Here is a 22,148-nt window from a genome sequence, read left to right on the forward strand (position 1 = left end):
TTTGCGCAATTTGCTCACAGAACAGTAAGTTGGCGGCACGCAATTTAACACTATCGTTAAGTTGTCCGCTTAGCAAGTGACAGTGGAATTTTGCTTTATGTCATTTCGGTCGCACTGACACGGAACACAATAATAAAAAATAAATGTAAACAATTTGAGTGTATTCGCAAACCAAATTTTAATGTTTAGCTACACATTGCCTTGCGGGGGTTTTAAAACCTCAACTAAACTCACAGAGACGCGCATATCCTTTGATCCACCTGTTTACGAACAGCGCTACTGCTTGGCCATTCAGATTTTAGAAGATGCGCGTTGGGTAAACGAAATCAAAAAAGTCACCGAATTCGGGTACGTATTGGCTGAACACTTTTCAAAACACATTATTACAAACTATTAATAAATAATTATTTTGTACACGCAGTTGCGCGGAGATGCGATTCTTCCAGCTGATGCGACGCATTGAAACTATCGAGAACATTTTGCAGGTATGTGATACGTATTAGTAATAATAAATATCCGTTAAAGTTTACGTACATACGAATAGTGGTGGGAATTACAAACAACTGATATTTCTTGGGTAATTTTTAAGACATATGATTCTATTTATTTTATTTATATACGCAGTTTAATTCCTAGCTTAGGCCTAGTAATTATGATTTATGCAATAATAACCTTTCATCTAGTTTTATAGTAAATACTTTTTTTTTGTTTTTCTTGTAAGGGGATTATCATTTAGGTAATATAACCGATATCCGGGTAAAAACTTAAACTGCGAAACTTAAAAATTCTTTCAAATAAAAACTATGATTAAACAATAATTTGCTATCAAGGCCAATAACCTATATATATATATATATGTATATATGTCTGTCTGTATTGTAACAATTTCTGCTTAAATTGATGTATAAAAAAGGAAAACAGCAAAAATTACATAAAACATTGTCTCTCTATTAATGTATAGTGCGCTGAACAACTTCAGTATATGAATAGACGACGTTGATACGATTTGAACTGCCTTCGCCTGTCCTTTTGATCATATTTTCTGCTCTGAACTTAACAATAATTTTATTCTCTATAAAATACTTGAAAAACGCAGCATAACTGTTATTCTATATATATGTATGTATATGTAATTTCTATAAGTATGTATCTATATGTAGTTTTTTTGCCAGCTTCAGTTGTTTTTTGCCTTCTTTCTGTACTTGTTTCTTAAAAGTTCGCTCTTCAATATCTAACGTATCGTATCGATAACATGATAACTTGATAACTATCACTTGCGACAATGCCTGGACGAAGAGTTGACATTCCGCCCCTTGCCATAGCTGTTCTCATCATCGTATTGCCACACGCTATAAGCATCGTTCTGCATGTTGTTGTTTGTGGCATAGTTGTTCTCCACATCCGCTTCAGTCTTATATAGACAACGACGCGTCCGCCGCTGTTTGCCTGGATCGTCCGCCACTGCCACCGCCGCTGCCGCATTTCGACTGGACTTTAGCTTAACGGTTTGTTGTTGCACCTCACCGGTGGCCGATGCCATTGTCGCCGTCTGCTGCTGTTCCTTGCGAGTGGCGCAGCCACGTTTATTATTCCCACCCACCGTTGTCAGCGGTGTGCCAACGATTCTGTGTGCCTGCTGCTGCTGTTGAGGGTGACCATTGATGTTCTTTGACTTGTTGCTGCTGCGCTTGCGCGTGGTGCCTTTGCTTTTGCTCAGCTGCGGCAACTGTTGCCCCTGACTCGCTTTGCTGCTGCTGCTATTCTTGCGCGGCTGACGACGTGCGCGACGCGTTTGCCTCGATTCCGTTGTACTTTCACTATCAACACTCTGCTGATCCACATCCATCTGTATCATTGAATCACACATTAATTAGATTTTAGGCATACATATGAAATATATGGGAAGAAATACTTGCCTCTTCGAAATCACTTACTGCCTCTTGCTCGGCTTCTTCTTCGGCCTCTTCTTCATCCTCCTCTTCTGCCTCCTCCTCCTCCTCTTCTTCCTCTTCGTCTTCGGCTATTTCTGCAGCTTCACCTACCTGGTCGTCTGCCTCTTCGCTGTTGTGCTCCTGCACGCTCAGCCCCCTCTCCCTTCTGCTCTGCTCCACCGCCAATATCGCATAGGTCGGCTTGCCCTCGTATCGCCTGGGCAGACGCGAATGTAGCGGGCAGATGACTTCCTCACGCTCAAATTCCTTGACCGCACGCTCGCGTGCAATTTGATCGGGATCTTGCGATAGCACCTCTGCCCAGGAGAATTTCAACTTTTTAGCATTCTTCTTATTGGACTTGGAACGCAGATTCTTGGGTGATACACGATTCGTTAGCGAATGATCTTGGAATGGTGTGCTGTATGTGGAGTTACGCAGCTGGTTGAACGCGCTCTTGCTATTCAAGTCGAATATATCGCATTTGCCAATGCCATCCACCTCATCCTTGATTGAGATGCGCGTACGTTGGATGTCATGACTGCTCAGTTGCATCTGGCTGCAATCGTAGCCCAGACGGCGATACTCCCGCTTAAAGATGTTGCGATAACGCTCATAGTTGGGTCGCTCCTGATAGGCCAGCTGTCCGATCTGCTGCAGGAATTCACCCAAATATTTAGGAACCTGTTTGCCATAGAATTGTCGCAGCATTTCGCACACATCGGTCATGAATAGCTCCTTGGCGCGATGCACCTTCTCCTGCTGCTGCTGCTGCGCCACTTCCTTCCATGGCAAATAACCCTCCGACCAGTATAACAAATTATAGCCCAAGCACTCCAAATCGCTGCGACGCGAATGCGCGCCCAAATGTGCATCACGCGATGTGAACTCCAAGGTGCCGTCGTGGGCACGTCGCTGATCCATAATAAAGGGTCTGTGCACGCCACGATCCTGATACTTGGACGCCAGCCCGAAATCGATCAGGAATATGTGCTCTTCTTCCACCGGAACAAATTGATATTGAGTTACGGTGCGTTTACTTCGTACTCCACCATTTCGCGGATTCTCTGTGATTTCCGCTTTGAGCTGTTTCTGCTTGGTTTCCCGTCGGCGGGTCACCATGCGATTGGAGGTGCGAGCGCGTGCACCTCGTTTCGACGCACTAGCGGCACCCGAACGTCGCGCAAACGCAGGCACAAATTCATCCGAATCATTATCCGAGCTCTCCGCCGACTGTTCACTCTTGGCATCCGCCTTCACTGGATAGCCATCCTCGTTGAAGAGCTCCGAGTAGCTGACACGCTTGGCCGGACGCAGATAATGTGACTTGACCATTTCCTCATACATGGAACTAGAGTTGCAATTATCATTGCGACGGCACGAGCGCATTGGATTCGAGCCACTGAATTCGACAGCATTCTGGCGCGGGCGTCGCTTATTTTTGTTCACTGGCGTCTGATATATATCCAGGCTATTGCTATTGTTGCTATTTGTGGTGGCGCCATCATCAAAATCCTCATCCTCATCCACATCGTCGACATCCTCCTTGATGCCAGCAATGCGCTTCAGCGCGTATTTGTTCTCATTCTTTATAAAGTAGTCATCATCGTTGGTCTCCTGTTCCGAACTGTTGCCACTATCCGTTGTCTGTTGCTTCTCTTCGTAGTGCTCCTCATAGTTCGCTTTGCCGCCCGGCTGCACCGCCTGTCGCTTCAGATATTTGCACTTTGATATCATCAAATTCTGTGCCTTAATATCATTGTGACAATAGCCCTTATCATGCAAGTGCTCCAGCACATTGATGATGTGTATAGCTAAGACTAAGAGTGATTTTTGTGCCACTCGCGCATTCTTGATCAGCGAATGCAAATCCCGATCAAAGCGCGGCAGCACCAGAAACCTGTAGCGTCCGTCTCCAAAGTAATGTGTGCCCGATGCAATATAGCTAGGAATACCAGTGGGCGGGCCATGACTAATGCGTGGCGGCAGCTTCTCTATAGCACACGCCTCGTTGCCATCTGTGGCAGCTGTAAGCGTGAATGGTTTCTCAATAAATAACACTTATATATCATTTCTACAACTCTACTTACATTCCGTCTGATTCGTATTAATGAGACAGTGGATTTCCACAAAGAGTGGTCCATTCGAGTGTGGCTCGATTTTGACCACATATTTAGCGCTCTCTGAGGTGACCGGGCAAACAGTGTCATCCGATGCCAAAAATATTTCGCCAAAGTTGCCCTTGCCTACGATAAGTGAAAGAGCATGTTAATATAAGGCCAATTGTATCAGCTCAGCCCATTTATGCCCACCTATGGGACGTCCTAGGCGCCAGGCTTTGGACAGCAAATCTCTCAATATGGTACCATTGACTACAGAGGGACGTAGTGTATAAACTGGACGCGGCGATTCGGTTGTATTGGAATTATTGTGATCACTGTAGCCGCCGCTGGCGAACGTGGCCAAGGATAATAGAGAGGCACGTGGATTGGACACTGGACACTGGTTGCGTGCTAGATGCTGCTGTTGTGACTGCTGTGGTGTTTGCAATAGTTCGACATTTGCCGAGCCCGATGAGGAGGAGTCCTCATCATCGTTCTCATGCCAATCGAATTGAGTTTTTTGCTCATCGGTCAGGCGCTGACATTTCTCCACCCGGGAGGCTTTAACGGCTGAACGTTTGCGTTTCCGTGCACTGCGATCTGATGGCTGAGTTTTTGTCTCCGTTTGCGGGGACATTCGTTGTTGTTGATGGCTGCGCTCTGCTGCGATCCGTTTGCCCATGTTTTAAACAGGCGGCAGTCGTTGGAGGAATGCTCCAATTTTGTATAATTCGTCAAATTTCCCCCTCTCTAGTGGATTGATCGGTCGGTCAGATGACAGTTTCAGTCAGTCTCAATTTACCGCTGACGGGGCGCATACAGGAACGTTGAATTTGAAATTGAGTTTTGTTTTGTTTTTGTGTATTCTCTTTTGTTAATCAGGTTTTGCTTTTACTGTTGACATTCGTGTTGGCTGTGTGGTAAGAAGAAGAGTGTCACTCAGGAGTTTATTTTCGGTTATGATTTAAATGCCAACACTAAACAACTAGCAAATCAATCAAACTAAACAAAAATCCTATTAGTCATAGCTGTTGTTTAATTTATATTGTTTTTTTTTTCTCTTCATTCTTTTCTATTTTTTGTTTAGCCACCACTAATTCAGGTTTCACGCTCTATTGTTTTGAATTTCGTTGTTGCGCCGGCACAGTGTGAATGGAACGCCGTCGATTTAAACGGAATGGCAAAATTATGGGCACGGGGCACATGCATACCTATCTACATACATACATACAGCCAGGCATAGACACACATGCATACGCACTCACACTGTCATATACTTGCATATGTATTCTGTTCACACACAGAAAACAAATAATTTTAACAAATTTGATAATTCCCCTACGACAATTAATCACTATTGCTAAAAACTGCAAAAACACAATACATATATAATTATATACATAGATTGATGTGAATTTCACATTCATCGACAAAACATACAACACTTTTATCAAGCGCCATGTCTGCGACCGAACGAATATATAAGACAGAGACGGCAGACAGAGTGGCTTGCTTAAATGGAAGGGAATATTGATTTAACTGGACCGCCGGCACAGGCCACAGCTGCTTTGCCAGATCATTTTATTTAATATTAGAACATTTTCCTTTCTCACTTAAGCACACGCACACACAATTCATTGCCAGTTGGCTAAACGTTTGTTTAATTTCCATTTGCCACTTTTCAGTATGTATTTCTTTCACGTATTACAAGTTTTCTTCTTCTTGTTTTCACGTTGTCTTTTCCCCATAAAATGCAATGGCAGAAAAATTTTCATTACGCGTTTAACGGACATACAATTGGTGCTTACACTATTGCATTTTTTTGTTTAACTACACATCCGCTCAATTTTTAACAATTGAATATATTTATTTAGATACTCAATTGATTTTCACAACAAATTACATATTCTTCGTGCACTGCTACCCGTGCCTCGGAACACTCATACACACAAACACACGCACACGGACATACTCAAAAGTGACAAGCCAATGTTTCATTACCAATTTGTTTCGCCATTTTGTTTCGATCCGTTTCTATTCAAAGTGCTGCCAGACTGTTGCACTTATTATTTTGTTGTGAAACAATTTACCATTCGCCCAGGCGGGTAGATTCAAAAATATGTTTAAATTTATTTGCCTAACGTCTATATTTATAGGTGGACATTGATCATGATATCTTAAAGACGCATTTAAATCGCACAAGTCCATTGATTTGTGATTATATGAGGCAAAGGCTAACACCTTTGAAAGTACAAGTGCTGCATGGCAGCGTTGCAGATGCATCGGAGGAACTCAGGAACACAGACGCTGTCATAGCATTAGAGCTGTAAGTTTAAATTAGTTTAATAGTTTTACAATCTTTAAATATATTTATTATTATTATACTTTGCAGCATTGAGCATGTGTATGAGGACGTGCTGGCTAAGATACCTGTAAATATTTTCGGTTTTATGCAGCCGAAAATTGTGATTTTCAGCACTCCCAATTTTGACTTTAATACAATATTCACGCGCTTTAGCTCGCTGTTGCCAAATGGATTTCGTCATGCTGATCACAAATTTGAATGGACTAGGGAGGAGTTCAAGTCCTGGTGTTTGGGCATAACTGAGAAGTATACAAATTATATGTTCTCGCTGCTTGGCGTGGGTGATCCGCCCCAAGGCGAAGAAGCTGTGGGTCACGTTTCCCAAATAGCTCTGTTTGTTCGCAAGGATATATTGGGTATGCCCTTGGCAGAACCACTAACAATACAACCTCTTCCGGATAGTAGCATGTCCACCTATAAAACCTTACGTGTTGTGGATTTTCCATTTCATACGGATGAACGCACGCCAGAGCAAAAAATCTGGAATGAAGTTGAAAATCAGCTATATCAATGTACCAAAGATGAAAATAATTATGATACTGAGAGATATGCTTATAAACTGTCCCTGGATGAGCTAACGCAACGTTTGTCATATCTGGGCGCAACGCGTGAACTATTGGCGAAGCTATTGGAGCAGCATGAGAAAACAGTTGAAAATGATTTTATATTTATTGAGGATAACGAAGAGACAGAGGATAACAGAAATTGGCCGGAACCAGTTTATGAGCAGAACGAACAGAGTGAGGCAATGCAAGCGTATGTAGAGGATGAAAATTGGGATGAGTGAAATGAATAAATATATATATATTTATATATGTTGATACAGCTTCTGTGAAGCTCTCTTTAAAAGGGCAAAGAAAATGTGACTTGACAGAATATCTGAATGCATGTGAATACATATATAATAAACAATATATAACAATTGTTAGTTGTTTGTTGTTTGTCTATAAATATATCTATAAATATGTATATTTTATATTATCTTTAAATACCCAATATCAATTTTCTAGATTTAACACCAACTTTGCCTTCCCAATTAACCAAACCCAGTAAACTCCTTTGGAATACTTCCAAGCACGCAAATAAATCTGGAGTAGAAAAATCTCACATATGTGTGGAATAGTCATGATATATAGTATGTGTGGAGTTGTATAACACACTCATACTCCACAGACTAAGTGCTGCAGCCGCAGCCGCAGCAGCGCATAAATCAAATAAGACAATTCCGTTGAAGGACTCGCTCTCTTTTGGCCAGGGGTTGTTTTGGGTCAAAACTATTCAATTTTCGCAGCAAATGCAGACTCCTGCTCCAGCAACTTGGATAACCAATAAACATATATATATATGTATATATTCAACTCTAGAAAGATGATGACGATGACGAGGCATCCGTTTCGTCTAGCTTGGCACCCTTCGTTGCACGGAAATTGCTTTTGTTTGGCAACTAGAGGGTGGCTAACAGACAGGGCGACATTAAATACACTAACAAACACACAGACACACATATATGTGTGTGCGTGTGTCTTGCAGCAAAGTTAATGGAGTTGACGTCGAGTCAGTTGCAAGTGAAACGAGCTACAGAACAGGCAACAGCACAACAAATTGCCATAGCAGCTACCTTTACCTGGCGTGCCAACAAATTCATAAACATTCACTCATTCACAATAACATTCATTCACATACTTGCCCTCACTCACTCTCACACCGTCTCCCTCACTCTGTATAGAGGTAATACTACCTTGAATTCCATGTCACATATAAATCGGAATTTAACTCAATTTTTATTACATTATTCGTTCACTGTGTGAGTGAGTGCATGAGAGCGCGTGAGTGTGTGTGTGCTTGCGCGGTTTTCGCGTGTCCTCAAATATATATACACCTGCATCCTAGTCGGTTATATAGGTAACATTTATAGTCGCTTAGCTTAGTTACTATTAAGCCTCAGCTTCGACATGGCCGAAGAGGAAGGCGTCAAGGAGGGCGATAAGAAAATCGTGCACATCTATCCGCTCGTCAAGGTTGGTCTCGTCCTCAAGCCAACTCTCAGATACTCTAACCTGATATCCTTTATCCATATAGCACTCGGATATGAAGGAGGAAATGCGTCACGAGGTCGTCGAGCTGGTCGTTGGCATGTGCGAGAAATTCTCTTCCAATTATGAGGTGAGTTCCATGAAAAGACGACAAGGTGAATACCCTGTAATTGCTGATCATGCAGAGTATGATATAGTTGTTGTTATCTATTACTAAGTCCAAGAAAATCTTATGTTAGAGTAAGTCAATTTATAGCATAGTAATATAATAATTTAGATAGATAGATCGCTTGACAACTAAGCCTATAAAAAGAGCTTAACCTCTATCGGTCCTTATCTCACATTTCATCAGACATAGATCTTACATATAATATAAATATCTTATCTAGATCTTAAGCTAAATCCTCTGTCTTTTTCACAGACATGTGCCCGAATGATAAAGGACACCATGGACAAGAAATTTGGCATCTATTGGCATGTGGTGGTCGGCGAGGGGTTCGGCTTCGAGGTGTCCTACGAGACTGAGAACATACTCTATCTATTCTTTGGCGGCAATATGGCCATTGTGCTGTGGAAGTGCTCCTAAATGGAGTGGCTCAAGCAGAGCAACCGACGTACCTAGAAAACTACAAATATAAGTGGAAATTTTTGTATTCCCTCAAGCAGCATATGCCTCCATAGCATATATTATAGTTAATGTTATGTATTAAGTTAAACCGAAATGTAAATATGGCCAGTAGTTAGGTGAGCTGCCATGGCAACTGCAGCAAAAGAGACAACAAATATATATATATATATGTATAAATATTAATAAACAAGTTGGTTAATTTGCAAATATTAATTTGAAGGCTTTTCTTTCTCCTTTCTCTTTTCTCGTTTAGTCACAAAAATTGTCTTATAAAAATGTGTTTTGTACGCGCTTAAAATAGATTTACAATTGCTTTAGGCATAGACATCCTCACGATCAGCGCCGGCGCCATCGCCGCCATCCTCCAGATTGGAGAAGAGCAGGAAATGCGATGTGCGGTGCAGTTCGTGATAGAACTCCTTCGGATTGGCCAATTGCAGTTCGTATTTCATATTCGGATCGTGTCGCACGCCCATGAAATTGTAGTTCCAACTGCCCTGCGCCGGCACCATGAAGAATCCGAGGAACTTGTTGGACAGCAGCATTTGAACGCGTTCATAGTGCGATGGCAGATATCCCTTGGGATTATTGCCCTTGTCCGTATTCTTGGAGCCCCATTCGAAGCCGGACGGCGTCAGTTTGTAGGCCGTCAGGGAGCAGGAGCCGGGCGTGAAGGAGCAGGTAATGACGATTGTCTTCTCGCCATCCCAATTGGAGTTCTCCTGCATGATCTTGGCATGGGTGGTGATGTCCTGCGGCGACAGCTGCGGCAGTTCATTCGGTTGCGTGTGAATCCAGCCAAGTGGCTCCATATCCTTCAGATACTGATGCGTGGGCAGGGCATTGGGCAGATTGATTGTCTGATGTGTGCCCCACTGTGGCGGCATCACAATGCAGCGTATCTCCTTCACCTGCGGATTATCCGGCGGACTCACACCGTACAAATAGCCAGCGATCTGTGCACGCAAATCGGATATCGTGACGAACTTCTTCAGTATATTCTTTGGCAAAATATACGTATAGCCCGTTTCCTTGATATCGTCGGAGCTGACATAGATGTGATTCGTACGCAAGTGCAGATTCGTTGCGGATATCGCACGCACGCGCCATTCGGTCTTCGAGCTAAACGTTTGCGTCTCATAGTTCGAGGTGGTTGACGTGATAATCTCATCTCCGTGCTTGTTCGTTGTGCGCGTCGTGGTGGCCGTCAACTGATTCTGTTCCTTCGTCTGTTTCTCGATCTCGGCAATCTGTTGACGCTGTGCGGACGGTGCGCTGATCTCCATGCCCAGAATGATGTCACGGATCTCGGACTGTGTCAGCGAGGCAACGTTCACGTTGTTCTTCTTGCCGTAATCGGCCAGAATGAGATCCTTCAGCTGCACCTCCACCTTGATCCATTCCTCGTCCGTTAGCGTGGGCCAAATGTGATGCGCCTCCGTTATGGTTGTCTTATCCGGCTTCAGTATGATCTTCGTTCGCTCCGTATTCACGTGCAGGGCACGCAGTATCAATATCAAACGACTGAATGCCGTATATGAGGATATCGTCTTTAGCCAGTCATCGTACAGATTGAACAACACCATTTGCGGCTCGGTGGCTTTCAGAATCAAGTCGCCAAACTTCTCCACCTTGAGGCAGGCCTGGAAGGGCAGCTGCAACTCCGAGCCCTTGATGACAATGTTGGGGAAGTCAAGTAAATGCACCTCAAGCGGATCCAACATGCCTTTGCGTGTGACAATAATCTGCTTCGGCTGCTCCTCAACGGGCAGCGAACGAATCAGGGCAGCCACTTCCTCGGCCGTCTTCCACTTGGCCAGCTGGCCCAAACGCTTCTGACCCGCCCACACGGACGTGTGGATGATCTTCAAGAACAGCTGTCCAGTACGTGGATTGAAGATGAAGATGGCGCCGTTGATGGGCTTCGTGGTCAAATTACCCTCAAAGGTCTTGTGGATGGTGACGCGATAGACATTCGTATCGTCCACAAACCAAATGATTTGATTCGAGAAGAGTTCGCCATAATTCTGGGAGCTAAGGTACGGTTCCGTGGGCTCCGATGAGTACAGTTGCAAGGCCTTGCGTATACGCTCGCGCAGCACATACAGCGCCGGATTGGCCTTCATGATCTTGGCCATGGCCTGTTGGATCAGAGTCTTGCAGCCGGGGAACCAATTGCCGTAGGCCGAGTGCAAATTGTAAGCCAAATCGATGGCAATGAGCACGCCCGTCGGCGACGGATAAATGGACATGTTATCCGTGGTGTAGTCCAGGAACTTTGCCCTTGCATAACGCTCCACGTCGTGCGAATCGTAATCACCCCAACGCAGCTGTATATCCAGCCAATATTTCTGTGTCGTTGTATTGTCCATGGTGTCCTTGGTGTCTGCTAGCAGCGAAGGTCGCGACACGTTCCATTTGTAGGCAGGGAACAGCAGTATATCGGCACACGAGGAATTCATTTTATATGATTTACGCGGATGTATCGTCTCCTTTTGCACCGTCTCAATCTCAAGGGCATCCAGCTCCTGATCGAACACCTGACACAAATCCATGACAATCGATTCGTGTATCTTCTGCCACAAGTGAGCACGGAAGATTTGAATCAGCGAGATTTTCAGTGTGGGAATTTTGCCGTGCATGAAAATGCCCGTTAGATCCAGCTGCACCTGGAAACCGACGTAAACGTTGGCACGATTGATAGTCGGTGACCACCAGAGCGTGAAGCGACGATTGGGTATCTGATTGAGACCAGAGCGCTGAGCATTTGTCAGCTTCTTGTACTTCATGGACTCCTCAAAGCCGGATGCCTTCTCCCAGAACAGACCCTCCCACGTTGGGAAGTAGGTGCCCTTGAACAGTGTATGCTCCAGGATGCCTTCCACACCGCCCAGCGCTTGGATCATGTCTGTGCGATAGTTGTTCAGATTCCACAATTTGCCATCGTGTCGCTGATGTGTCCACCAGAAGGGATTCTGCTTGAGCACCTGATACTGTTTGAACTCAGTGCGAATGCGCCAGCCCTTGTCGTAAGCCAGCGTGTGACGATCCTTCTGGAAGAGCGTATTGATACGCGGTATACCACGATCCCAGCTATCCTCCAGATCCTCCAGTGTCAGGCGACGATTCTGTGCATTTGCTTCCTGTCTCTTTAGCGCATACTCTGCCCAAACACGCTGCGAGTCAATGAATTCACTCTCCCATGGCTGTATATAACGATACAGATTTGGTATAAGCTGATCCTCGTCATGCGACATGCCTGTCAAGAATTTCCCAGTTAGCGAAGAAATGGATGAAATGTATTGCCTCACTTACCGGAGCGGAAATGCGTAATGCCCACGTCGGTCTGCTTGGACCAGCGCAGATCGGATTGCGGTATCAGCACGTGGCCCATGCTCAACATGCCCAAGCCGCCCAGCTCTTTGGGCGTATAGAACACCACGGGCGGGAAACGCGAGGGCATTTTGGAATTCAAGCCAATCTTAATACGCGTCTGAATCTTATTTTCACACTTAACCAGCAAATCGAGGAGCTCCTGCGTATTCACAACAGCCTCGCGGAAATAGGTCATCAGACCAATTAAAGCCGTGTTCCATTTGTTGACAATCTGGAAAGGTTCAATTGAAATTAAACACTTGCTTTAATCAGATTAAATTGAACTCACCTTTGTGAATGTGGTGGAGCCGGAGGCCATTAAAATTTGCCGCACACGATTATGGAAACGTCCCAGCGACTCATCATCGACGCGCAGGAAACACTGAGCCGTGCGCTCCTTTGTTATCTCATTCTGCAAATTCCAAACGCCATCACGATGCGTAAACTCCTCATTTTGCGTGCGACACTAAAGAGTAAACACGAGAAATAAAAGAAATTATTAACTGAACTTAAATGGAAACGGGAAGGCAAAGGAACCTTGGGCAGAATGCGACACTCGAAGCCGCTCATGTTGAATAACAGATTGGGATTGTCCTTGGAATAGACCGAGACGAAAGTGCTCTCCCAGCCAATGGTAGTCACAGAGCGAGGCAAACGGTTCTTGATGTCCCAAAACACAGCGCGACCCCTAGAGAGAGAAAAAAGCAAATATTAGCAAACAATACTGCCAAGAATTGTCATGCTAGACCTACAGATTAACATCGTGCTTCATCAAACGCATTCTCGCATCGCGTGGCCAGCATTTTTTGTTATTGTAGCCCACGATATTCTCATTATTCGGATCTGGATGCTCGGTCAGATAACGCTGAATAAGGTCGCGCGCTTCCTCAGCCGAAAATCTGAAGAACAAATGTATGCGATCCACGTAGCGACAGTAAAGTCGAATAGGATGCGCTGTCTCTGTGACTGCATCCTGGAATGTTAGGAAATCGTTGGGCATTTGCGGTGGTCCAGCCATTTCGCTGGAACGATGCAGACCCAGCACCAACAAATCCAAAACAAGTCCATAGTACTGTGTGATGAACGAAGAGAATTGTAGGCCACGTATAATGCCATAGCTGTTCGTATGATTCATGTCCTTGTAGTTAATAACGACGTTGTTCTTCGCTGTCATATAATCGGCGATATTGTGATCCACAATGAGACGCAACAGACGATTGAGCAAAGTCAAATCAATCTTCTCGTAAAGCTTCTCAAAGCGTGATTCGAGCAGCACATTGCATTCGCCCTCACCGACGTCCCAGACATCCTGCAAATTGTTGATACCTGGCGGAGAGAAGATAAGCGTTAGAATTTGACTTCTAAATTTGTAGATCTCATTAAGTTTACTCAGATGTCTTTCAATTCTTGATGCTTATGCGTCACCTTCGGCGTGAGGTTTGCAACAAGGGGATGGATCATAGCTCATCACTTTGCCACAAATCACACGACCAAAATGCGCAGATATATATGATAGATATAGCACTGCGAATAGTATATATCCAATATGAAAGGCTCTGCTCTACCTTGACACCATTTGTAGGCCAATAGCGGTGGTGGCTCCGTATCGCTGGGCTTGATCCATGGCGGGAACAGTCTGCGTTTGTCTGCCTCATACCACAGATACTGATCCAAATAGGCATCGGTGATCTTCTCCAAGGGCTCCACTTCGTAAACAGGTATTAAATGGCTATACAGATCCATAAATTCGATGCCCACCTGCAAAGAGAAAACGATTAATGAACAACTAAACGCAATCAAGCATTATAAATGGATCGCACCTCCTTGAAAGCACGTTGAGTCAACAGATGACGTTTGATACGGGACAACGCCTCGTGCGGGTTATCGTAGGCCTGCTCAATCAAACCCAGCTCCTCGCGCTGGCTTTGATTCAAGCGCGACTTTACGCTGTACGCTTCCTTCAGACGCTCCAAGGCCAAAATCAGCAGCTTAGTGTCGTGCTTATAGGACAACGGAGGAAAGGGTATGGGCGCAAAGCGACGCGATTCCAACCAATGTACCGTTGTGGTATATATGGCCACCGCCTCTTCGGGCGATATATAAGGACCATCCTTGAGGTAATTATGCTGCCGTTCCTGCTCGGCCTTCAAATACAAACGCGTCAAACGACCCAAATTCTTTTTGCAGACTGTCTTATCGACAGTGGCACCACGACGTATACGCTCACGATTGTAGTGCGCCGTGTTCGTCCACCAATCGGCTTTCATTTTCACATAACGCAATATCATGTTCTCTATGGGTATGGGCAGACCGGGCACCTTCCACGGTATGTTGGCCTTCCAGCAGCGCCAAGCCTCGGACAGGTGCTGGAGTATAGTACGCGCCTTGTTTTGCTTAATACCCTCGGGCATCATGTCCACAATATCGTGCATAACTGAGGCACGCAACTCCAAGTCGAAATGGGATTCAACACGCTGTTTGGTCACCGTCTTGGCCACGCCCTTCGAATGACGACCCTCGAATTGACGCGACAACAGGTTGCCCAGCCAGCGTTCGAGCAGCGGTGTAATGCCACGCATAAAGAACAACCAAACACGCCAGCCAGGCGCCCAGAAGCCACAGCCAGGGCCCTTGCCCACGGGTCCCGTGTTGAAGCGATAGTAGATTAAATGCTTCAAATCCTTGCACATGCGTATCTGCCGCATCAGTTTGTATTTGTAGCGATACATGCCCGTCAGCTGGCCCACATGGGCAAAGATATACTGCAGGCCATCAGCTAGCTGAAAGGCGTCCACGTTATTGAGACGATACTGTACATGCGAGTCAATGATCAGTTTAGTCAGACGCAAAATCTCACGGCACAAATGGAAAGCTGCAAGAAAATAAAATTAATACAAGGCAAGGAATATATCTGATTATGATTAATTACCATTGCCGAAACGGGACTTTTTACGCTCCTTAGTGGTCAAGGTCTTAACCGGCTTCAAGTTAAAGTTGTAGTCCAAATGCAGGTAGTTAAGATTCTTGCGGTGAATAAGCAGATTGAGCATATTATAGCCCTGGCGACACACCTGCAAGCCAGCCTCAACCCAATCCAAGGTGGTGGTTTGGAAGAACTTGGTGGCCTTGAATGAACGGAACAAATAGCTGCGAATAGAAGATATGAAAATATATATAAATATATAACAATTTGTGATGCTGTTTTAATTAACCTACCGTTTCTTTTGCGGCTTCGGCTTGCGGTGCTTCAATGCGTTGAGCACATAGTACTTGAGCAGCTTCTGATAGCTGACGCGCACCTTGACCGGATGACCAGGTGGACAATGTTCCTTGTACCAACACTTGACCAGCGGCACATCAATAGCACGACGTGAGCGACCCGAGCGCATATTGAAGGGACGCGGTGCCCACAGCAGCGCAATGCCATTCGCCGTGTTGTCTGTATAGAGCGGCGTGTCCTGCAGAAAAGGCTGCACATCATCGGGCAACGTAAAGTCCTCATCATCGTCTGGCATGGGCTCCTGGATCTTGGAGTTAGCATTACGATGCGAAATGGGATTGATTAAAGGATCAAAGTAAAAGGCAGGCAAATCAGGATCCTCGGTCTTGATGTAGACAACGTTTGGAGTGTGATACCTGAAAAATATGAATAAATATATTACAAGTATTCTATATCTAATTTCTATATATAAGTTGTGTCTATATTTTTGTATGCAACTATCAGCAGTTAAAATTTAGTCTACACAATCATAACGAACATTTACATTGCACCACCCATTCGAAGACAATCGCTAAATTGGTAGTAAATTGGGCGTGGTTTTTTAATCTAACAGGGCTTGAAGCGTTACCAGCCAGTGTCTTAAACTGGAAACTCTACTACCTTGTAGCTATAAATAATTACATAAATATATAAGTGCCTTACCAGCTGAGATGCACAAAATGTGGCATATTGTTGTATAGATATGGAAATGCAATGCGATACTCCGTTCGTATGGGTTGTCTTATAATAACTTTATTAATGTCATTGAACTCATTCCAGTCCTCATCACTGCAAGAAAAAGCAAATAGTTAAATCATTATTAAATATATTTATTTTAATTACTTACCCAACATTATGATCCTTGATAAGGGGCTCGAACTTGGGCCCTCCAGGTATGGCCATGTTGAGTGCTTTGGCCGTAAAGAAGCTCTTTGGATCAAACAGATAAAAGAAATTATTGTCGACCAAGTCGGTGAGCAACTGATTTGCCAGACGATAAAGCGTAGCCAGCTGTGGCAACGACAGATTCCATTTGCGGTAAGTGGATCCATTTACATAGCTATGAGCAGAAATTGAGTTTATTTCACTTGAATTTGTTTGTTTTTATAGCTGTTCTGCTTACGGTGTATCGACTAATGGTCTATGATCGTAGAACCACTTGTATACAGCATTATCTTCATCGCTGTCGAGCTCGATTTGTATGGCCTCCAGAGGCTCTACATCCAGCACGTTGTCTGCGTAGTCCAATGGCGGCTCCTCGTCATCAAAGGGCGGGAAACGCATGCGCTTGAAGTGACGACGATCACGCTTTTCACGACGCATCATAATCCACATTGTGCTGTAAAATGTGACCCACTGATAAGCTTAATTTAGATAGGAGTTACATTAGTGAAACTTACCCCCACTGTGCTATGTAGACGGGCTCAATTACCCAGGGAATCTCATTGACAAAGGTAATGGCGCCTGTTATGTGGTACAGCACCTGCACATCTCTAATTTGCTCCCAGGGCATAGGCATATTCTCGAGAAGCTTCAGCACAGCATGTGGCATATATTTGAGTGCACCCAGATAGACGCGCTTATCGTGCCGATATTTGCGAGAGGTCATATCACCGTGGTCACGTATGATCTTGCGTATATGCTCCGGCGGCATATCCTCTTTCTGTGTATCAACAAAGCCGAATTTGCGTTTTTCAGCAAATCGCTTGGACTGCAAATGCTGCCACTTGAGCGCCTTCTCCTGCAGCTTATCTTCGGTCAGAATATCCGGCTTTGGCGTTGGTATCTGACCTAGTTGGGGCTGAGGCACTCCCTGTGCCGGTACTGGAATGCCATTGGCATGACCCGCTGGGGGCAATGGAGCGCCCGGTGGTGGTATTTGCTGTATCTGGTTGGCCATCTGATGCTGAGCATGCAGCTGAGCCTGCTGTGCATGGGCCGCCGCATATGCCTGCTGCTGGGCCATCAGTTGGGCGGCCCAGGCATTGGGCGGTATCATATACGGCGGTATAGACATCGCTCAGTCAACTTTAAAACATAAATGAAAATGTATATACATATTAATTAAAACGAAAAAAAAAAAACTATACACACGTTTCGTTTACGCGGAAAAAGAAAAAGAAGCAGAGAGCAGCAGCAGCAGACGTCGCCGCGTTTTGATATTTTCACCACAGCTATTTTAACGCAAAGAATGCAAGCCGCTCATAAAATTCCGTATTCAAACTAAAAATAAATCTTTTATATATTAAGTAGTTACCTAATTTAACAATTTCAATTACTTTTAATAGGATTTTAAACAATTTTCCGGGGTTTCTTGCAAAACGTTTACGATGCGGCAGACATTTTTCAGAGATGACCCGATATTTTTTGCAAGTCAACATCGATAGACGATAGGTTGACCGGGCCCCACTAAACCAAATCGATATTTAGACGTTAGGTAAATATAAACTTTGAATCGATTTCAAAACAAACAATAATAAACTAAAGAAATCCCCCAGCAATGTTCTAATTGTAATAATGAATAAGCAGTAAATGTATTTGTATTGCTTATTAGAGCCTTTTTGATGTGTAGTGCGTCAGAATATTTACTTACTGACGAATTACTGGAATTTTTCGATGTGAAGCGGAAAACATGTTCTCTTAATTTAGTGATTAGTTTTAATTATTGTATGCATTCAGAAACAAAACAATTTTTGTGTAATATATGACCCTGGCGCATATGAATACAAGCATTATAAAACAAACAATTCACACACAATTGACGACTTCTCCAGACTTATGTTTGACCAATCAATGAGCATCATATGAAAAATCAATCTCCGGCTATTTATTTTTTTGCGGACGATATAAAAGATCTACTCCAGGTTGTCGGACAGCACAGTTCAATAACAACAGCGCTACCAAACAGAACCCACTTCTGAACGAAAGGCGCTAATTTGCTAAGAAAAACAACAAATTTCTATTGCTAGATTTCACAAATACTACGAGTAAATATTAACAATGGCAAAGGTAAGAGTTCTATATGGAAATATAACTAGCATATTAATTTACTTAACTATGCTCCATTTCTAGTTTTTGCTTGGCTTTCTATTTTTGACTGTTCTAGTCATGTGTACACAAGCGGCGCCTTCAGAGGTAATTAAATCTTTTCAAATTAATATCTAATATTATTCTTAATTGAAATCCGTTTTATATATTTGTTTTTATTTAATTTTTCACATAGAGTATCGCAATTGCTGATGCTTCGGCCGAGGTGGATGACCTTTCTACGGCGGACAGCATTGGCATCGGCTATTATGCGCCCTCTTACTATCGTCCATATTACGGCGGCTATGGCGGCTACAAATACGGCGGATATAGCGGTTATGGCTATGGCGGTTACAGAGGCTACGGACGCTACTATCGCCGACCCATTTATCCAGTTTGGGGCTGAGATCAAGACACAATACAACGGACCGTTAGCCATTTAGAATGTATATATTTGTGTATGACACTTGTATTTTTATAAAATTAATATTATATACATATATTTATAGCACCTAATATGCAGATACTAACAAGCTAATAAATATTTATTTAACTGAAAAACTAAAGATGATTATCTATACAAAATATGAAATTAAAATGTAAAAAAAAATTAAAAATATTTATTTACATTATTCTATTTTGATGAGAATATATATTATCTATAGGTATATTAACAAATTATAATTAAAAATAACATGATTAAAAAATTACCAAAATAATTTAATAATAAAGATAAAAGGATTTTATATTGACAATGCTGTATAAACATATGTATATATATTTAATGTATACCTTCCCATATACCTTCTAACATTTTATATGTTTTGATAAGATTTCACTTGAATTTTAGACATTTCTGCTAACTACATAAGCTCAAGTGTCTTTCTTTATAATATAATATACATTATCAAAATACTTGCTGCGCCTTTCACTCGACCACTGTGTCAAGCAACAAAATAAAACAAATACGAGCATTGCAGTCGGCTCTAATCGACTGCCTAATGCGCGCTCATGCTGAGTTTATTTATATCTAAACAGTTCTAAAACTAGAGCTATGCCACTTCCATAAGAGATTTTAGCATTAAGAGGGGTATATCTCCCTAATCGGATTATCTAGGAGACTTAACTCTAAAAAGTCTTAACCTAATAAAAGCCCTTTAGCTATATACATTTTTGAATAGTCTCATGTCCATACTAATATCCATAGTAAAGCCAATATACTCTTCGACTTACGATGAGCGAGTATGGAAAACAAGTTCAGACAGTGTTTCTTTTGTTTTTGACACAAGATGACGTCATAAATGCTTTTGACCCCATACAACAATTAACGCCAGCAACAGCAAAAAATAAGTTAACATTTATTACTTGATAAAAAAAAGTTGTTTTTTTTTGTGTTTTTGCACTGATTAACGTAGTTGGAAAACTGGTTTGCAAGAGAGTCTTTAAAGCGCTTCCGAAGAAGATGATAATAAAAAAATGTTGTAGACGAAGCGACGCGACGCCTTCTACATAACAGAAAGTGTTAGTCAAGTATTATATATACTCTATATAAATACATACATATACATATGTATATGTATATAGTTGAACTCTGAAGCCCTCTTGAGCAGATTTACGACACACACAAGCTTCCAGCATAATGAGTGCAGTTCAAAAGGTTCAAAAAGAAAACAATTACAGCTTTGTAAACTTGAATAAAATAAAAAAAAAGTTAAAATATTTTGGGTTTTGTTTGGTTTTAATTGTTCAGTTTTTTTTTTTTGTTAATGTGGCAACGAAACATTTTTGTGCATTAAACTAAACAAAATGTTAAGCGAAAATTTGTTTAAAGCCATGTTAATATATAGGTTTATATATATGTTTATGCGAGGGTGGCATGCAAAGTTGTGGAGTTGCAAATAGATATTTAAATAAAATTCTATTAAATATTTTCTTTAGCCTTTTCTCTGCTTCAATGCAGTTTCACTTGAAGTTCGGCAACTTTTTCATACAGCCCTCGCATATAAACATATGAAGCTTCTAATGATGCCTGCGCGCATGTCCCTTGTGCGTTGGCTTCTTGTGATGCGCGGACTTATGATGCGAGTGCTGGGCATGATTGTTCTTGGAGGCTTTGCCGTTCTTGGGCTGCTTGTGGCGTCTGCCGTGACGGCTCGCCTTGGAATGATGTGGAGCGATTGGCACATTCACACGGCCATGATTCACATTCTCCTTGTCTTTGGGCTCAATGTGTGGATGATGCTTGTGATGCTGTGCGGACTTGTGATGATCAGGGGCTGGAGCCACCACATGATGCTTCTGGTGGTGCTCTGGCAGATGAGCAGCGTGCTGTGGTGCCGCGCCCAGATGCTTCTGTGTCTTCTCGTGGTCCTCGACTGGCTGGAGGGCCAGCCCAAGGGCCAACAACATTGTGGCAATGATAAAAAGCTAAAGATTCAAATTGTATGCAAAAATTAATATTAGAAATATAGCGATTAAAAATTAATAATATTTCAAGAAAAATAACTGTAAATTTTGTAATCTATTCTCAAAATCGAATGTTTATGTAGTTAATATTTAAAAATTAAGAATATAAATACTATAAAATAAAAGAATAAAAATATATAAAATTATAAATTTTTACTAAAATAAATTTTTTTTTTTTTTGTAAAAAAAAATTTAAAATATAAACAAACTAAAAAAAAAAAATGCAAGACAAAATAAATTTTGTATATACATATATATGTGCATATATTTATTTTTGCAATTTGTCAGTAAGCTAGTTGAAGTTAGTAGAAATCAATGATAATACCGGGAGGATGTTTTTTAAATACCTGCACAGACATATTTCTAAGTATTTGTAACTTTGGCTATTGTTGATTAAAAATATATCAACAATTAGTTGAACTTTACCCATCAGAGATAGTTCAACTGATTAACTTAACAATAGCTAAACACTATTTAAGGAAAGCTTAAGCAGAAGGATATAATGTAAAGAATTATAGCTATAAAGTATTATTATATATAATATATAAATATATATCGACCTCATTCATTTATTGTAACCACAAAAAAAGCAATACACAAGAATTCCGTTCATAAACTTTTAACATATTTCATCCGGTTCGGGATTGGGACAGCTGCTATCGCAGCGGATAAGATAACCATATCGGCCCCCTTTCCTTCGCTGTCCCTCTCTTTCTCTCTCTCACTGTCTCTTTCTCTATGTAACTTACCGACTTCAGCATGATATCTCCAATATTAATCCAACTTTCAACACGATTCCCGTTCGATGTGTGCACAGGCAGACGTTCGAGTGTCGACTGCTTTCGGAAACTCTTCCGCTGCCGTTTATAACGTTATCTTTTATATGAGCAGTGAAGCAACTCTCCAGCCCCTATATCATACACATACACACATACATATATAGCTATATTTCTCGAAATGAG

General features: G+C 42.5%; 6 protein-coding genes and 1 non-coding gene across 13 annotated transcripts; 3 read left to right on the top strand and 4 right to left on the bottom strand.

The window, feature by feature from the left end:
- On the top strand, positions 1-7,320 carry Hen1 (Hen1 methyltransferase). Its single transcript, XM_018105977.3, has 4 exons — positions 1-348; positions 422-485; positions 6,190-6,359; positions 6,426-7,320. Exons 1-4 carry the CDS (start codon positions 182-184, stop codon positions 7,183-7,185), a joined length of 1,161 nt encoding a protein of 386 aa, XP_017961466.1. The 5' UTR covers positions 1-181; the 3' UTR covers positions 7,186-7,320.
- Positions 570-6,049, bottom strand: bsd (back seat driver). Of its 6 annotated transcripts, none has more exons than XM_089261563.1 (5): positions 5,937-6,049; positions 4,244-4,946; positions 4,022-4,177; positions 1,917-3,958; positions 570-1,846 (listed from the first exon to the last, which is right to left on the bottom strand). In XM_089261563.1, exons 2-5 carry the CDS (start codon positions 4,713-4,715, stop codon positions 1,271-1,273), a joined length of 3,246 nt encoding a protein of 1,081 aa, XP_089117689.1. In that variant the 5' UTR covers positions 4,716-4,946; positions 5,937-6,049; the 3' UTR covers positions 570-1,270. The 6 variants fall into 6 exon arrangements, with proteins under 6 accessions (XP_089117689.1, XP_089117692.1, XP_017961464.2 ...); XM_089261566.1 differs by having other exon boundaries at positions 1,935-3,958; positions 5,842-6,014; XM_018105975.3 differs by having other exon boundaries at positions 5,842-6,014.
- Positions 7,321-7,939: 619 nt separating the features above from the next.
- On the top strand, positions 7,940-9,178 carry LOC108654534 (dynein axonemal light chain 4). The gene is made up of 3 exons (XM_018105978.3): positions 7,940-8,416; positions 8,478-8,561; positions 8,853-9,178. The coding sequence occupies exons 1-3, from the start codon at positions 8,351-8,353 to the stop codon at positions 9,015-9,017; spliced, it is 315 nt and encodes a 104-aa protein (XP_017961467.1). The 5' UTR covers positions 7,940-8,350; the 3' UTR covers positions 9,018-9,178.
- Positions 9,179-9,254: 76 nt separating this feature from the next.
- Prp8 (pre-mRNA processing factor 8) lies at positions 9,255-18,107 on the bottom strand. Of its 2 annotated transcripts, none has more exons than XM_018105974.3 (14): positions 17,951-18,107; positions 17,094-17,721; positions 16,817-17,032; positions 16,541-16,753; positions 16,357-16,482; positions 15,651-16,070; positions 15,364-15,581; positions 14,255-15,306; positions 14,000-14,192; positions 13,187-13,760; positions 12,972-13,122; positions 12,724-12,900; positions 12,375-12,666; positions 9,255-12,318 (listed from the first exon to the last, which is right to left on the bottom strand). In XM_018105974.3, the coding sequence occupies exons 2-14, from the start codon at positions 17,708-17,710 to the stop codon at positions 9,374-9,376; spliced, it is 7,194 nt and encodes a 2,397-aa protein (XP_017961463.1). In that variant the 5' UTR covers positions 17,711-17,721; positions 17,951-18,107; the 3' UTR covers positions 9,255-9,373. The 2 variants fall into 2 exon arrangements, with proteins under 2 accessions (XP_017961463.1, XP_089117672.1); XM_089261546.1 differs by having other exon boundaries at positions 17,788-18,064.
- LOC115565738 (small Cajal body-specific RNA PsiU2-55) lies at positions 16,140-16,322 on the bottom strand. Its single transcript, XR_003980875.1, has one exon.
- Positions 18,108-18,451: 344 nt separating the features above from the next.
- Positions 18,452-19,286, top strand: LOC108654363 (uncharacterized). The gene is made up of 3 exons (XM_018105593.3): positions 18,452-18,702; positions 18,766-18,828; positions 18,917-19,286. Exons 1-3 carry the CDS (start codon positions 18,694-18,696, stop codon positions 19,124-19,126), a joined length of 282 nt encoding a protein of 93 aa, XP_017961082.1. The 5' UTR covers positions 18,452-18,693; the 3' UTR covers positions 19,127-19,286.
- Positions 19,287-20,644: 1,358 nt separating this feature from the next.
- LOC108654361 (uncharacterized) lies at positions 20,645-22,092 on the bottom strand. Its single transcript, XM_018105590.3, has 2 exons — positions 21,936-22,092; positions 20,645-21,147 (listed from the first exon to the last, which is right to left on the bottom strand). Exons 1-2 carry the CDS (start codon positions 21,945-21,947, stop codon positions 20,740-20,742), a joined length of 420 nt encoding a protein of 139 aa, XP_017961079.1. The 5' UTR covers positions 21,948-22,092; the 3' UTR covers positions 20,645-20,739.
- Between the last annotated feature and the right edge of the window lie 56 nt (positions 22,093-22,148).

Source organism: Drosophila navojoa, chromosome 5 (genome assembly GCF_054131105.1).
Source record: "Drosophila navojoa isolate 15081-1374.11 chromosome 5, UAZ_NAV_1.0, whole genome shotgun sequence".
Lineage (NCBI taxonomy): Eukaryota > Metazoa > Arthropoda > Insecta > Diptera > Drosophilidae > Drosophila > Drosophila navojoa.

Excerpts from the sequence above, each read along its gene's own strand:
- Hen1 (XM_018105977.3), top strand. The coding sequence starts at position 182 with ATGTTTAGCTACACATTGCCTTGCGGGGGTTTTAAAACCTCAACTAAA. Across the intron at positions 349-421 it reads AAAAAAGTCACCGAATTCGG|TTGCGCGGAGATGCGATTCT; the intron begins GTACGTATTGGC and ends TTGTACACGCAG. Across the intron at positions 6,360-6,425 it reads GCTGTCATAGCATTAGAGCT|CATTGAGCATGTGTATGAGG; the intron begins GTAAGTTTAAAT and ends TATACTTTGCAG.
- bsd (XM_089261563.1), bottom strand. The coding sequence starts at position 4,715 with ATGGGCAAACGGATCGCAGCAGAGCGCAGCCATCAACAACAACGAATG. Across the intron at positions 4,178-4,243 it reads GCGCCTAGGACGTCCCATAG|GCAAGGGCAACTTTGGCGAA; the intron begins GTGGGCATAAAT and ends CACTTATCGTAG. Across the intron at positions 1,847-1,916 it reads CAGTAAGTGATTTCGAAGAG|ATGGATGTGGATCAGCAGAG; the intron begins GCAAGTATTTCT and ends TCAATGATACAG.
- LOC108654534 (XM_018105978.3), top strand. The coding sequence starts at position 8,351 with ATGGCCGAAGAGGAAGGCGTCAAGGAGGGCGATAAGAAAATCGTGCAC. Across the intron at positions 8,417-8,477 it reads ACATCTATCCGCTCGTCAAG|CACTCGGATATGAAGGAGGA; the intron begins GTTGGTCTCGTC and ends TTATCCATATAG. Across the intron at positions 8,562-8,852 it reads AATTCTCTTCCAATTATGAG|ACATGTGCCCGAATGATAAA; the intron begins GTGAGTTCCATG and ends TCTTTTTCACAG.
- Prp8 (XM_018105974.3), bottom strand. The coding sequence starts at position 17,710 with ATGTCTATACCGCCGTATATGATACCGCCCAATGCCTGGGCCGCCCAA. Across the intron at positions 16,754-16,816 it reads AGACCATTAGTCGATACACC|CTATGTAAATGGATCCACTT; the intron begins GTAAGCAGAACA and ends TTCTGCTCATAG. Across the intron at positions 14,193-14,254 it reads CTCAACGTGCTTTCAAGGAG|GTGGGCATCGAATTTATGGA; the intron begins GTGCGATCCATT and ends TTCTCTTTGCAG.
- LOC108654363 (XM_018105593.3), top strand. Across the intron at positions 18,829-18,916 it reads CACAAGCGGCGCCTTCAGAG|AGTATCGCAATTGCTGATGC; the intron begins GTAATTAAATCT and ends TTTTTCACATAG.